This window comes from Solanum lycopersicum, chromosome 5 (genome assembly GCF_036512215.1).
Source record: "Solanum lycopersicum chromosome 5, SLM_r2.1".
NCBI lineage: Eukaryota > Viridiplantae > Streptophyta > Magnoliopsida > Solanales > Solanaceae > Solanum > Solanum lycopersicum.
This window is the reverse complement of record NC_090804.1, coordinates 62,492,169-62,508,061: the sequence shown is the minus strand read 5'-3', so window position 1 is coordinate 62,508,061 and position 15,893 is coordinate 62,492,169. Positions and strand designations below refer to the sequence as shown.

At 35.0% G+C, this 15,893-nt stretch overlaps 1 protein-coding gene across 3 annotated transcripts; it reads left to right on the top strand.

Annotated features, from left to right (window-relative positions):
• Nucleotides 1–1,375: 1,375 nt before the first annotated feature.
• LOC101259937 (protein PXR1) lies at nt 1,376–6,834 on the top strand. 3 transcript variants are annotated; one of them, XM_010323233.3, is made up of 6 exons: nt 1,376–1,526; nt 2,565–2,725; nt 2,854–2,924; nt 5,301–5,509; nt 6,383–6,509; nt 6,641–6,834. In XM_010323233.3, the coding sequence occupies exons 2-6, from the start codon at nt 2,587–2,589 to the stop codon at nt 6,779–6,781; spliced, it is 687 nt and encodes a 228-aa protein (XP_010321535.2). In that variant the 5' UTR covers nt 1,376–1,526; nt 2,565–2,586; the 3' UTR covers nt 6,782–6,834. The 3 variants fall into 3 exon arrangements, with proteins under 3 accessions (XP_010321535.2, XP_025887005.2, XP_069154223.1); XM_026031220.2 differs by having other exon boundaries at nt 1,378–1,526; nt 2,554–2,725; XM_069298122.1 differs by having other exon boundaries at nt 1,388–1,526; nt 2,487–2,725.
• The last annotated feature ends 9,059 nt before the right edge of the window (nt 6,835–15,893 follow it).

The window sequence follows — 15,893 nt, the reverse complement described above, 5'->3', positions numbered from 1 at the left end:
TTCTGATCTATAAATAGGGAGTTATTTGCATCAGAAAAATTGCACACTTACAAAGAGAGAAGTTAAAAACACAATCAAGAGTATTGAGAGAATTTTGATAAATACTTTTGAGTGCTTTGAATTGAGTGATAAATTGTAAGGTTGTATTCAAGAGTCTTGTTTACGATCTGAGTTGTGTGAGTAGGAGTAGCTTGACAAGTTGCAACTTTTAGAGCATTAGAAGATACGAAACTAGGGATTAATTTTGTGTCTTGGGTAGAAGAAATTAGAGTTTATAATTTCTTAGGCTACAGAGCTTTGTAATCGTTGTATTGTTTGAAGTTTATAAATAATACAAAGTGTTGTTCGAATTAATTATTGTTAAGTTTCAAACAAACAAGAAACACGTTGTCTGTACGTGTTCCTTTGAAGAATTCAGGAGGATAGAATTCCAACATCAGATTAACTTAACTCATTTCATTTCGGTGTTTCCAGTTTCCACGCACAAATGAAACAAAAATAAAAATTTTTGTGAGAATTCCGGTGAGCTCTAAACTAGAGCCAATCGATCTCAAAATTATTAACGTACGACGAAAATTACCATTTTTCACAAACTTCTTTGAAGTAGTGGATAGCTTAGATGATGCCATAGATATATTTGAAGTCATCTTGGATATGAAAAATTAGTGATAAATGAGAAGCATTTTTGTAGTTTGAATGATTCTTAAAATATAATTTTAGCTGCGGCGTGAAATGTCAACGTGTCGTTGATGATTCTATCTCATTTTTGAATGTTTCAAACATGTTCATTTTATTACTAAACAATACATAAGTTGAAAAATCCATTACATAAGGCCTAATAAGATTCATCAAAAGTGGTCATGAACCGTTACAATGAACTACAAGTTACTTAGGCACAAATCACAAATTTGCAATCCTTGATTTCCTTGTTTTCTATTCCTTCAAATATTCAAGACCTCTTTTTTATCCTTGTTTCTGTCTCACAAATTACCATTGCTTTCAGTGATGAATCTTCTACATTTTCGATCTCAAGATCGTAGAGCTCATCGGATCCTAACATTTTTTTTTTGTTGAGGTGGAAATGATGAAATGAAATGGGTGAAGTTAATTTGAATGGATGAAATTTTTTTTTTAATTGGATTGGAAAGGTATGGTGGAAGGTGAAGTATTTTAAAAGCCACGTGACATTTTCTTAAATTAAAGCTAAATAAAAATTTTTAATTTATTAAATATTAATCTGTTAATTAAAAAGACATATATTGAATCATTTCTATAATAATAGGGGATATGTGAGTCATTTTTAAATTAGAGGTACATTAGCTTCATCGTGAAGTTCGAGTAAATATTTAAAAAGAAAACATTAGATTACTATTCTAGTGATAACCTTAAAACCCTAAAGTCACTTCTCTCACTCCTCTCTCACGCCCAGCATCCTCGACCCATTCCTGACCGGCGCCACGCCACGTTCTCCGACCGGCGCCGTCTCAGCAGCAGCAGAGGGCGGCACAGCAGCAGCGGCAATCTTGGTAAGTTTTAAATTTTCCATTTGCTCATCAACGATTTGAAAAAGTTTAGGAATATCACCAAACAAAAAAGAGAACTCCAACTTATGCATTGACTTGTTTCAAGACTAAATACCAATCTTGATTGTTGATGTTAACTTGTCTGATTAACTAAAAGAGTTAATGTATGTGGGGTTTGCTGCTTCTAGTGAGGGGAGTACTGAATTGCATAGTATTGAGAATTGGAGTTTTCGAACTTATGGATTTGTCCCTGTGAGGCATCCTCATAATGTTTCTGATGATACTGTGATTGTAAAGCCTCCGATTATTCAAATGTTTGGCCATAGTGTCGCTTCTCGCTTCTTTATCTGAAGCGAGCGCCTTTTTCAGATCGCATCGCCTCAGGAGAAAAAAGCGCACTGGTGTCGCCTCGCTTTGAAGCGCGCTTTTCACAGCACTAACTTTAATTTTGTGATAATTTGCTTGTGTCCATCGAGGGTTGACACTTGCTTTAAATTAGGTGATGATGTGTTTGTTTTGCATAAGTACCAACATTAGTTGATCCTATTAATGACAAAATCGATTTTCTTTGCAAGATCGATTTGTGTTCATCTAGTGTTGATACTAAGCTTTAATTTTGGAATAACATGTTTGTCAAGCATAAGTACCAATATTAGTTGATCCTATTGATGACAAAATTGATTTTCTTTCAAGATCAATTTGTGTCCATCTAGTGTTGATATTAAGCTTAAATTAGGAATAATGTGTTTGTTAAGTATAAGTACTAACACTAGTTAATTCTATTGATGACAAAATTGATTTTCTTACTAGATCAATTTGTGTCCATCTAGTGTTGACACTTAATAATGTGTTTGTTAGAAATAAGTTCAAATAAAGTTTAATAAACCCCAGCTAGTTTGACTCATTAATACCTCACACATATGACTCGTAAGGATGAAAAAAGTTACCTGCCATACTGTCCAGGGTTTAATTGTAATTAATGCTTCCTGCTTCAACGTTGTAAAGAGTGCGAGGGTTTAACGAATTACAGCGTCGACACAGATAAGAAGAAGAAGAAGCAAAAATGGGAGGTAAAGGGAAGAAGAGAAGAGAGAAGAATTACAGGGCAGCTCATGGAGGCACTACTAGACTTCCTCCCCCACCCAACACCTCTTCTATTGATGCCATTCCCTCCAAGCTCCGTCAAATTATGGCCTTTTCAGGTACATACACCGTCTTGTATGTGCTTCGCTGTGAATTGATTTTGTACATGAAATTTTGGTGGAAAGTAATTGTTTTTCTTAGTTTTCAATGTTTCTTACAAAGTGGGTTTTCTTATTTATTGTTTTAGGGGATGGGAAAGGTTCATTGGATAATGCAGACAGGAAGAAAGGAGATAGTGGTGGTAGTGCTAATGGAAAGGTAAAATTGCATATCGAAAGTTAGGACCTTGTAGTTCTTATTTTGGCCTTATTCATGTAGTTAGTGACTTCTGGTATATGCTATCTATATGTTGTTTACTATGTTTAGGTAATCACACTGTGTTGTTAATGTTATGCTACCTTTAATAAATGAATGTTCTGCAGTGCTTCCAATTAGTTGTCATGTTTTCTTCATTGTCGTTTTTTCCTTTTCCATTACTACATTGATTTGCTTCACTTGAGTGGACGTTCTTTACGAAATAGCCTCCCTACCTTTATAAGGTAAGGTACAGTCTACCCTCTCCAGACCCCACTTTGTGGGATTTCACTTGGTATGTTGTTGGTTCTCAATAGTACTTATCGTTGTAGTGATAATTTTTGTGGTACGGTTGTACAATTTGGTTTTAGTGCTGTGTTTGGAATTATTTAGTCTACTAGTTGTAGGCAGTGCATGAATTGCATGAGTTTGGGAACCTATAGTTAATAAAAGATAAATTCCTCTTTTCCTGAGAAAGGCTATAGTGGTATTTATACAAGTAATAGTCCAATTTATGAATGTGAAGGTTTTTTTGAACTTTTTTGTTTGAAGAGGTAATAGTCCAATACTAGTAATATGATTATGAGGATTCTTATCGACCACCCAGTGATAAATGAGACGGGGGTGCAGAGACAGCTAGATAGTGGTGGGGCCAGGAGTTTTACTAAGGAGTGTCAAAATCTATAGTAAAGAAGCTAAAGGGCGCCGATGTACAGTATACATATAAAAGAATTTTTTACCTAAGTACACAGTATAGTTTTCCAACAAAAGTGTATCAATTGACACCCCTTGAATACATGTGGCTCCGCCACTGCAGCTAGGGTTTTTGGCTAGAAGAAGCAACTCTTTAAAGAGAGCGTAATAGCTTAGTGATTGAGTGCTCTTACTCAGCAACACTCAGACAAGCGGGGAATGTTGGGGTGAACAGAAAAGTTTGGCTATAGCCGGATCTAAGCTTACTGTAGTAAGGGGGGGGGGGGGTGCTCATATTATAGCTTTGGTATATGCATATTAACAAATACCAGGAAAAACATGCCATTTCAGATGAATATATGATGTATTCACAATCCCTCGAGCAAGTGTAGTTTATTGTGATTAACACACTTCATAAGCTCGGAAGTGTTCCATGATAGGTATATTAATCTATGATCAGCTCAAGTAAGCAGTCAAGCTTGAAAACACCAAATTCAATCAAGCCCAGTTAAGTGTAGTTTGGTTTCCTAGCAACTGTGTTAGACTCTGTCGCTCTCATATTTTTCTGTTCTCAACACTTTTCTTCTATAATCTATAGAATGTTAGACGGATTTTGCAGCCCCTTTCTGCAGTGTTGTCAAAGGGCGCTTTCAGCGAGCTTAAGCCCTGAACGAGGCTCAAAACGTGTTGAGCGCTCACCTCCCTTTATGTGCGCTTTAGTATCGTCATCAAGGTTCTAAGGCAAACATTTCCTTGCCAATGAGCCTCTTATGAAGAATTTGAAGCTAAATAATTGATATTTAACTTTATCATAATTTTTCTCAATTTCTTTGGTCATATATTTGTCATTTTATGTTTATAATTATTAGTCTTGGACTAAACATATATATTTTATTCTTTTCTCCCGTTGCTCCTTTTTTGGTTGAAGCCCATATTTTATTTGCGCTTAAAGCCCTCGCAGACCTTAGAGCTTTTTTGCGTTTTTCGCCTTTGATAACACTGCTTTCTGCAGGAAAAATAGTGTTTTATGTAAGCTATTACATCTACCAATGAGTATAACTGTATAATCGTATTTTCTGAGCTTTTTACTGAACAAAAATACAATCTCTATATATTGCTGGAATAATTAATTGGATGCTCTCTTGAGAATCATATTTATGCAAGCGCCTACTTTTGTATACGTCTTGTTTGGTGGGTGGGGGTGGGATGGGGTGGTGTATGGGGTTCCCTGTTACATATATGGAATAGTTAAGTTAATCAAAATAAATTCAATTTCGACTTTGAACTTGTCAATAAATAAATAAAAGTTTACTTTAAGTGTCTCAAGAATTTTCTGTTAGTCTCCATTTTGACCAAAACAAATGTCAATGCTTCTGAATGCTATTGTTGCACATTGTTCAATGCCAGTGATCTTTTCACTATTTGTTCCAATTATTGTCAATATAGATTCGTATACTTCCGCTCTCTTGTCTAGAGTAACTTACATTGTTGTGAATCATTAAGCAAAGGAACTCGAGTTCTCTCTTTCCCTTCTGTTTGTTCTACTATGACCTCCAATGGCTTTTTGTGTTTTCTCCTTCTATGTGAATGCATTCTGAGTATTATATTAGGTGTTCAAACTTTTGACTTATATTTGTCCCTGAACAGAGGATACATTCAGACGATCAAGTTCAAGCTAAAACTGTGGGTAACAAACGGAAAGATGACAAAAGCAGTTTGAGTGGTGTTGGAGATGAAGAAAGTAATGCACATCAGAAGAGAAATAAAAAGAGAAAAAGGAAGGAAGTGAAGGACCTTCGGTTTGATACAACTGAACTGGGCATTACTAGTTCAAAGAGAAAGGAGCGAAAGAAACAGTAAGAACTGATGTCTCAGCAAAAAATCGTTCTTTTACTTTCCTGGATTAGAGATGGTAGTAACATTTACTTGAAAAGTACTTTTCTATAATATAAGAGGTGAGAGTTGAAGTAGAGGCAGAGCCATTGTTTTATGATCTTAAATGCTTATGCCACATATCTTGTATAGGAGAACAACTAAACCAACTCTATTGAGGGAAAGGGTTATGCATTTTAATGATTTAATTCCGGCTATTCAAGGGAGTCAAATCCGCCACGTCACAGTTATCGAGCTTGAAGTTCTTAGGAGTGTTCCTTGACCAGAAGCCATTAACTAATAATGTATCCTATCAACAATTGACTAAGATCATTGGGTAGTAAGGGGGTTGATTTGCTGAGGCTGGGGGTTATTCTACGACAACTTTGACTCAAATCAAATTCAGTGTTAATTTAGCGACTAACCTTTGAACACCATTACCTGTTTTCTCTAGTTTATAGATTATTTGCTTGTTTCTCCTATTATTAAGAAGCAGCTGAGGTATTTTTTTCCAGGTAACTTTCTACTCCTTGACGCAACAAGTAGTTGATCATTGTTCTACCGTCTATGTGTATGTGCGAACTGTATTCCTTACAATATCATATTTTATAAGCAATCTGGGTAATCAAGCAACTTCTGTTGTAAGCAAATGAAAAAGGATTCACCCAAATTAACCTTTCTTTGCTGAAGCAAATGTAATAAGGATTTCACATACGATACTCATTTTGACATGTTTCATTTCTCTTTTTTTTCTTTTTTTTCCAAGTGCTTTTTGGTTCTGAGGGGTTGGGAACTGGTTTCAGGCATTGCATAGTCTATAGGTTGTTACCTCATGGTTTTAATTTGGATGTATGCAGGCGTTTGGCAGAAATGAAGAAGAAACATAAAAAGGCCAATACTGATGAACACATGGATTTTCCTGGCCGTGAAGAAATAAAATTTGGTGAAGTCGTTGAAGCTCCACCTAAGCTTGCAGTTCCAAAGGTACATCTGGATAGTTGTATACTGTATTTATACACACTCGCATTGACATGAACTTTGCCTATGCTTATGATATTGACCTTGTATACACTGATATTCATATGGTAAAACATACTTGTGTTTTCACTATGAAGGCATTCAAGAGTAATGCACATGATGCTTCAAAAGAAAGACTTCGATTGCAAGCAGTTGAGGCCTATAGGCAGCGGAAAGGATGGACATCAAGACTCGGGCTTCAGATTTCTCCACCAATCACCGAGACTCCATTGTTATAGTTATCTCAGAAACAACTAGTTGGATGGGTGCCATGCAAAATATCTACAGTAAGGTAATACTTGTCATGGAAAAAGTTAACAGAAAGAAAAATGGAAAAGGATGTGGAGACTCGGCTTAATTATACAGTATATGAGTCTTTCTTGTAGTTTACTAGTATGCACAAGTCATTATACTGTGAAATCCTTTTTGATTTGAATGTTACTCGTGTTCTGTCTTGACTCATAGAACATCGATAACTATGGTATTCTCCCCTGAGACGGGTTGACCAGTCGGAGCTGGGTGGTGGGGGGTTGCAGGTAAGGTTGTAAGATCATGAAACCCAAAAAAAAAAAAAAGAACTGAAAATGAAAGCAGATAGTTAAGTTTGTGTGCTATGAATGGGTTATAGGTCTTATTTGATGCTGAGAAGTGAGAACCTAACAGAAATTGAAGGTGGCTTACAACAAGCTTGTGTCTTGAAATTCACCTCAATTTTTATACTAAAAAAGTGATTAATTACATCATCAGCAACTAGTAGAAATACTATTATTAACCTCTACAATTTTTCGTGAGCGTTTTAAAAATAAATTCAATCATAATAAATATCATCACATTATTCATTAAACCCAAAATCATTAGAGGTGGAAAAAAAACTAATACTATCTTTTAGATAGAAAACTAGATAACTATCATGAAGAATGTCTTCTAGTGCTAATTTGAAAGATTAACTATCATTTTCTTTTTCCTGTAAGCCTATTGCTAATTTTTATGTTGGTTGATGTATCTCTTTTTTTTTTTTTTTTGCATTATTAGTATAAGGCTCTAGCAACTCAAAGATGTGTTTGAGCATGGGGGGTTCTGATTGAGAACACACTTGAAGAGTTGTTTAGTTCTAAGTTTACTACTTCACTCATTGTGTATGTGCAACTGCTTTACGACTGATGTGTGTAATGAGTCAAGTAAGCAGCTAGACCATCCTTCATGTTTTGTGCAATATTTACTAATTGGTATGCAATTCGAAACACATGTCCTAGTTTCAGGCACCTGGCTATGCATCACATATGCTCCCTGCCCATTGTGTGATTTCTGTACATATTCTGCCTTTGGCCTATTGAATGATGACAGTGCGTGCACCATTTCTCCTAGATCATCTTTGCTGAATCTGAATATTACGTATCATATGGTTCATTAATTAAATTGTTAGTTGCTTTCTGATATATGACCTTTTTCTTCCTGCAAGTGTAGAAAAATGAGGAAGAAGGATCTGTAGTTCAGCAGGAAGAATGACTTGTCTTCAAGTCCTCGTCATGTTGCTAGCTGAGATCCTGCCAGAAATTTCGGAATATATCTGAATCTTATCGCATTATGTAACGACTCTTTCTCAGTTTTACCATAGGCTACTTAAAACACAGCAGCACTTCATAATCTTGTCCATCCAACAAACAAATTGGATGGATGATATGTCATGTTATTCATTTTCCATTGCTATATTGTTGCCGAAATTCTCCACAACGGTATTCGGAGTCCCACAGTTGTATGAGTTACCTTCATTACTAATTCTATTTACAAGGAACATACATAGATAGCATGGTTCACCAAGTTTAGAGGTGTTTTTAGCATTTCTCTTGGCTTTTTATTAAGAATCTCATGCTCCTACGAGAGTTTAAGACCACTTGTTATGTCATGTGATAGATCGGGGTATATCTTGGTTTAGTTAGTCAAATAGAAGAATGTTTATAGGATTGACAACTAATAATGCACACGTCTAGTTCATGTCTTTCTAATACTTCTCTCTAGAAAGTATAAGCATGTTATATTTTTCATTGGAGAAAGCCATTTCGTCAATATAAATCCAATTAACATAGATTTAGCCCAAATATTTTTGGATGAAATTGGTAAATAGCCATAATCGCTATTAATCTTTAGCCAACGTTTTAAAATTATTCAATATTCATTTTCTATGCTGATTTGAATCAGAGTACCTTGAGCTAAATATTAAGAATTATGAGAAATGGTAAACATATACCCCTTTAATTATCATTGGTAGAGAGAGTTCTAAAAAAACTTATTAAATATAGGATAAATTAGGTTTAACAGCAAATACATTATATGAAAAATACTACTATAAATTACAATTTTTATATATTAATATGATAAAAAAAATTCATAAAATATTAATTTAAATTTTTATTATTTGACTTAAAATAGAAAATCACAATAACTAAGAGGAGATGTAAAGAGCACTAAAAGTGACAATTTCTCAATTATAATGCAAGAGGTGTTCAAATATTTATTTATTTACTTGTGATTCAAATGTTGATTATTAAAACATCATTTGATTGGCCACTCCGTTTGTCCTTTAAGCATCTTGAGGAAAAATATGCGCATGAGCTCAAAAACTTGGAAACTTGCAATGTTTCTTTTTTGTTGTATTCCTTCTCAAACACCTAATTGGTCCCAAAAATCAAAGACGGAGCCAGTATTAGGATATTGGGGTTCTAAATTTTCTTCTTTCTCTTCCTTACGATTGAGTCGTCAATCAAATTTGTTAGGAGTTCACACACTATTACTAGAAAAAACTTATTCACACTGGGTGTTTACACCAAGTCAATATAATTTTCATTATTATGTGATTTAATCCCTCTCATCTAAAGAACTATATAAGGATTCTACTCTCAAGTTTCCCCAATTTAAGAACCATTCTCTCAAGAAAAGAATAACCAAATCTTCTCTCCAAAATATTTCTGTCTCTAGAAACTTGAAGAACAAGGAGGAGGAGGAAGGGTCATAGAGAGATAATTAGACTATCCTTCATTTTTTTTCTCATCACACCGATTATACCTAAGGAAGCAAACATATATTTTTTATGCTCAATTAGAAGCTCATAAACATAAGAGTTATCATGGCCTTGGTTACACCATTTTACGTCCACCATATAATCAGGCTGCTACATTTCCTCATACCTTGAAACATGACAATACTTTAATTTATGTGACACTTTTCTTTTTAATATATCCAAACATAATGTAACATTTCTATATTTTGAAAAAAATAATCTTTAAGAATTGTCCATTTTAGTAGGAATTTAAGGTCCTCAATCATGTCATTTTATGTATCATCTATAAATAATTTAGCGAATAAATACAATGCATTTTAATAGTTTGACAGATATTTATTTTAGTAGTAAACTAAGAAGGAACATAAGTAGCATAAAAGGTGACCGTAAGCTGAAATTCTATTTAATCAATCAAAACTATGAATATCAATGATATGAAGATCAAATGACTAATAATCCTACTATTTTGTAATTCAAATGAACTGTTCTTCTAATAATGTTTGACTTTTTATTATTAGATCTAACATATGCAATTATTTACTTGATATACTACGGTGGCGGTTGTTGTAACTATAAGTATACACTCTAATGCAGTTACTTCACAAGTGATATATAGTGAGAATAGTGTGTACATTGTCTTATGCCGACTTTAAGGAGGTAAAGAGGTTGTTTCCAAAGACTATGCGCTAAAGTCAAATATATTAAAATGTAGTCCGGATATATTTACTTATCCCACATCGTCAGGTGGATAAGGCAAAATAAAAGCAAAGAAATTATATTAAAAAAGGGACCGAGTACATCAAATTAACATACTGAATTAACTGGTTCTGTATGGGATCTTGTTGAATTTGAATATTATATTGGACGCTATATTTGCAGATTCAAGATGTTCATTGATAGGGAGTACGCGTGTACTCCCTATAAGTGAATTTCTAGATTTCTACAATTCTCACGGCTACTATACGCGTGTACTCCCTGTAAGTGAATTTCTAGATTTCTACAATTCTCACGGCCACTATCAGATCCAAAGTAAATTTTAGTTCCTTACAATAAAATTATGCGAGCTAAGGGCTCATTTGGTGAGCTCTAGCGTGAGAGTATTCTGTTTTTAAGTTACGGTCTTAAAATTCTTTTCAGAGAGGGAGGGAGGGAGGGAGGGAGAGAGAGAGAGAAGAGAAGAAAAGAGAGGGAGTATTGTAAAATACACATGTCGTAGAGGTATCATGAAATATAAACTTGACATAAAAATGTGTTTTTTAAATTAGATTTTTACTATAATCAATTTCAAATCACTTCTAATATTCCTCAAATTTTATAATATTCCTTACTTCTAATATTTTTTAAATTTCTCTTATACTTGAGTCGATGCCAAAGTTTGCTACTCTCCACTTATAAAGGTTTGTTTTCATAGTTTTAAATGAACGTAACTCTATTCACTCATGTCACAAATCGATCGTCGTGAGTGACACCCATACTAATCCTTCGGTGAGAGAACTATTACTACAACTCAACTTACCGTAAATCTACGCATTTAAAGATACAGAAGTAGGTTTAAAATACACAAATGAAATAGAGTTCTCATAAACTTCAAAAGTCTAACAACGAATGAAGAATTAAGTACCTAGAACCTAAAAGTCAATGTACCAAAAATCTAACAAGGAACCATAGTCTAAACTAATGGGTACAACTCAAACTAAACAGGATAATTATCTAAGGAACTAGCCTAAGTCGGAAGAGATGGAATAAACAAAAAAAAAAGATAACTCAAGGCAGCCTAGAAAAACAGTCTCGCCCTTGAATTCGATAACTATCACTAATCTTCTAAACGAGGTATGTCAGTAGACGCTTGAAGACGTCTTGTACTCAACAAAAAAAGGGCAAGTGCAACATCAGTACACAACCACAATGTACTAGTAGGATCACAAAGCTATTCTACTAAATGAAATATGAGAAATTCATTACAACATCATAAGAATGCATATTACCAAACATATACAATATCAATATCTTTTATGGATCAATATACAATTCCACAATCTCAACAATATACATATGTATAACAAGTCATTGGTCCTCTCACGGAACCCATACCCAAACAGTTAATGTGCCAGATTGTGACACTCGTTCCAAGTTAATGTGTCAGATTGGGACAACCTTTCTAATATTTATGACGGAAAGTGTCATCTGAATCCAATTAGTGTGTATGATGTGACACCCGCTCCATTCAACATACCACAATCACAATCTCAATGTAAATTCTCACAATCATACAAGAGGTGATTCATGACATATAGATATTTGTTCATACTCACTTTCGATTAGTGTGATCAATAATGCAACGTTCGCATACATACATGCAATATAATGGAGCAAGTACAAACACATATCACACAAACATGAAATCACAACCATCACCTAACTCAAACAAATCTCGAATCCCCTAAGAAACTTGATTCTTTCCTTTCCAAATTCCTTCCTCTTGTTTTTTGTCTAAATTTGGTCTAAAAACAATCAATAAACATGAGGATCAATAAAAAAGACCTAAATACCCAAATTATAATCAATCAAACTAACCCTAGGCCGAACCCTTGATCCCCATACCCAGATTAGAGTTTTTCCACCAAAATCTCATATCAAAACCCTTCCCGTCAATAATTACCCAAGAAACTAAGTTCTACGAATCAAAAAATAGATTAAGGGAGTGAAAACCTTACCTTTAGCCTCAAGATGGTGAAGAGTTTTCAAGAAAACACCTGGGTTCATTCCATAGCTCTCAAACTCAAAGCTTACAGAATAATGACGTTGTGGGGTTTATTTCAAACTTAAGTCTCTTCTATTCTGCTATAGCGACCCCAATCCCACTGCAGCGGACCTGCCTTGGCGGGAATAATCTCGTTGTGGAGGCTTGCATAGAAACAAAGAGCTAAATTAAGAGTTCCAAACCCCCATTTTCCAACACACCATCATCCATCGACACTAAAAAATATCCATTCATGCTAAGATCAGTTTAAGGAATTTTACTCACCTCACTTTGATTTCGCAAAGTCATATGAATTCCTTAACGTCTTAGTTATTTACTCATATAATCAAATTTATAATTTTATCTCCCGTTTGTTACCGTATTTTCCTAGACTTCACTCACTCTTTTTTCATCCAAATTTGGACTAGGTTGGGAGTTTCAAAGTACTACCAAAAACGTCTTCTGGCCCAAAACTTTTCCCCGTTAGTTTTTATATAACTACGGGAACTGGTTGTTAAAATAGATACCAACTTACCCGTTACTCTTCCTCGAGTGATAAACTAAGAAAATATGTTGAAGCAAGAGTGGAGTAGTACCTGAATCGACGAACAACTGGGGATACTTGTCTTGCATATCCTTCTTGTTTCCCAACTAGCTTTCTCTATCAGAGATTCTTCCATTGAAATTTCACGGACTTAATCTCTTTGGTCCTCAACTTCCAAACATCAAGATTAAGAATTGCAACCAGTTCTTCCTCATATTGAAGGTTCTTGTCTAACACAAGTCAGTCCCATTTTTATGATGCATTCCCCGTCACCATGATACCTTTCAATATAGGCACATGAAATACCGGATGAACTCCCGATAGGTTAGGAGGTAAATCCAACATATACACCACTGGTCCTACACAGTCAAGATCCTTAAATGGCCCAGTGTATCGAGGACTAGACGAATCTCATTACCCATTTCATGGGTGATATCTTAAGAAGAACATTCTCGCCAATATTAAATGTCATGTCTTTTACCTTGCATAATTCTTATGTATACTTTGGGATGCTAAAAGCTTAGCTTGAATATTCCTCACTTTATGTTGAGCATCCTTCACTAAATAAATCCCCAAAGGTTTCACATCTACAACCTCAAACCATCCTATGAGTGATATACATCCCCTCCCATATAGTGCTTCAAATGGTGTCATATCAATGTTGGAGTAGTAATTATTATTATAGGAAAGGTCAAGGGAAAGACTTATACCAATGACCTCCAAAGTCAATCACGCATGCCCTCAACATGTCCTCCAACACTTAGATAGTTCTCTTTGAGTTCTCATCCGTCTGCGGATGGAAGGCTGTACTAAAAGTGAGTTGTGTGCCCAATTCATTATGTAATTTCCTCCAAAACATAGATGTCAACTGTGTACCATGGTCTGATATGATAGAAAGGGGCACCCCGTGCAGCCTAACTATCTCTTTTACATACACCTTAGCCAATTGTTGAGCATTATAATCTGTTCTGACTGGAATTAAATGGCTAACTTAGTCTGTCAACCACTACCCAACTAAAATAACGCTTTACCAATGCCTTGGGACGACCAACCAAGAAATTCATATATATCCTTTTCCACTTCAATTCTAGAATGGACATTCTTGGAAGCCAAGCGACAGCTTTTGATGTTCATATTTGACTTGTGACAATTTTGACACTTAGCCACAAACTCATCTATATCTTTCTTCATGCCAGGCTACCAGTAAAGTCGCTTCAAATCTCGATACATCTTAATCACACCGGATGTATGGAATAGCTCAAACCATGGAATCATATTAATAAAATCTTAATCAAGTCGCCCCCTTTAGGATCACAAATCCTTCTTTTAAAATGGAGTACACCTCCCGCATCAATAGTCGTTGCCAAACACTATTTTATTTTTGAGCTCTTTCAAATGTTCATCCTCAAACTGTTTGGCCTTGATCTCCTCAATGAATATGACCCTTACTACAATGCTAGCTAACACCCCACCTTTTTATGAGATGCTCAACTACATGAACTTAGACTTTAAATGTCAAATTTCTTTAGCAAAGGTTGCTTGTATACATTCAAGCAAGCTAAACTACCCATACCCACCATTTTTGACTTAGTGCTTCTGCTACTACATTAGCTTTACCCGACTGGTATTGGATGGTCACATCATAATTCTTGAGTAACTCCATTCACTTTGGTTGTCTTAGATCCTTTTGAGTGAATACATATTGTAGGCTATGGTGGTCCGTAAATACCTCACAATTGACACCATAAGGATGATGTCACCAGATTTTAAGAGCAAAAACTACCGCTACCAACTCCAAGTTATGTGATGGGTAATTCGTTTCATGCTCCTTCAGCTACCGCAATGCATAAGATATGACATTTTTATACTGCATCAACATCGCACCTAATCCTAAATGTGAAGTATTATAATAAACAATAAAATCTTTATTTTAAACCGGTGGTATAAAAATAGGTGTTAGGGTCAAAGGAGTCTTCAACTTTTGAAAGTTCTTCTCACATTTTTAGTCCATTCAAATGGTATCTCCTCTTTGGTCAAATTTGGCTATTGTGTGGCAATAGAAGCAAAGTTTTTCACAAACCGACAATAGTAGCTAGGGATCCCCACAAAAATCTTAATTTAAGTCACAGAACTTGGTCAAACCCAATTATTAACCGTTTTAATCTATTAGGGACCTACCATTGCCCCTTTTTTGAAACTATATACCCCTAAAAGGCAATCAAAGTCAACCAAAATTCACACTTAGAAAATTTTGCATACAACTTTTGTTTCCCAAGAACACCTAGAACAATACAAAGATGGTGGACATGATCTTCCTCACTTTCGAATAAACCATAATTTCAACAATGAAAACTATCACAAACAAGTCAAGAAAGTGTTTGAACACACCGTTCGTCAAACTCATGAAAGTTGCAGGCACATTTGTCAACCCAAACGACATGACTAGGAAATCATAATGCCTATAAATGATCCTAAATGTCATTTTTGGTATATCCTCAAGCCTAATCTTTAACTGATGATAACCATACCTTAGATGAATCTTACAAAAAACTTATGAACCTTGAAATTGGTCAAAAAGATCATTTATTCGAGGCAATGGATACTTATTTCGAATGGTGACCCTATTCAATTGACGATAGTCTATGCACATTATCATACTACCATCTTTTTCTTAACAAACAAAATTAGGAACCTCATGGAAAAACACTAAGATGGATGAACCCTTTATCAAGAAGCTCTTGAATTTGAGTCTTAATCTCTCTTAATTCTGCCGGAGTCATACGATATGGAGGGTTGGAAATAGGACGAGTATCAGGTCCCAAATTAATGTAGAAATATATATCTCTATACAGAGACATACCATACAAATCAGTTGTAAACACTTCTCAAAATTTTGACACAACGGGAATAGACTCAATAGAGAGAGACTCAGTCTTAACATCCCAAATGTGAGTCAAATAAGCCAAACAACCCTGCCCCACCAGTTTACTAGACTTAATAGAGGATATGATT

Excerpts from the sequence above, each read along its gene's own strand:
- LOC101259937 (XM_010323233.3), top strand. The coding sequence starts at position 2,587 with ATGGGAGGTAAAGGGAAGAAGAGAAGAGAGAAGAATTACAGGGCAGCT. Across the intron at positions 2,726-2,853 it reads TCAAATTATGGCCTTTTCAG|GGGATGGGAAAGGTTCATTG; the intron begins GTACATACACCG and ends TTATTGTTTTAG. Across the intron at positions 6,510-6,640 it reads CTAAGCTTGCAGTTCCAAAG|GCATTCAAGAGTAATGCACA; the intron begins GTACATCTGGAT and ends TTCACTATGAAG.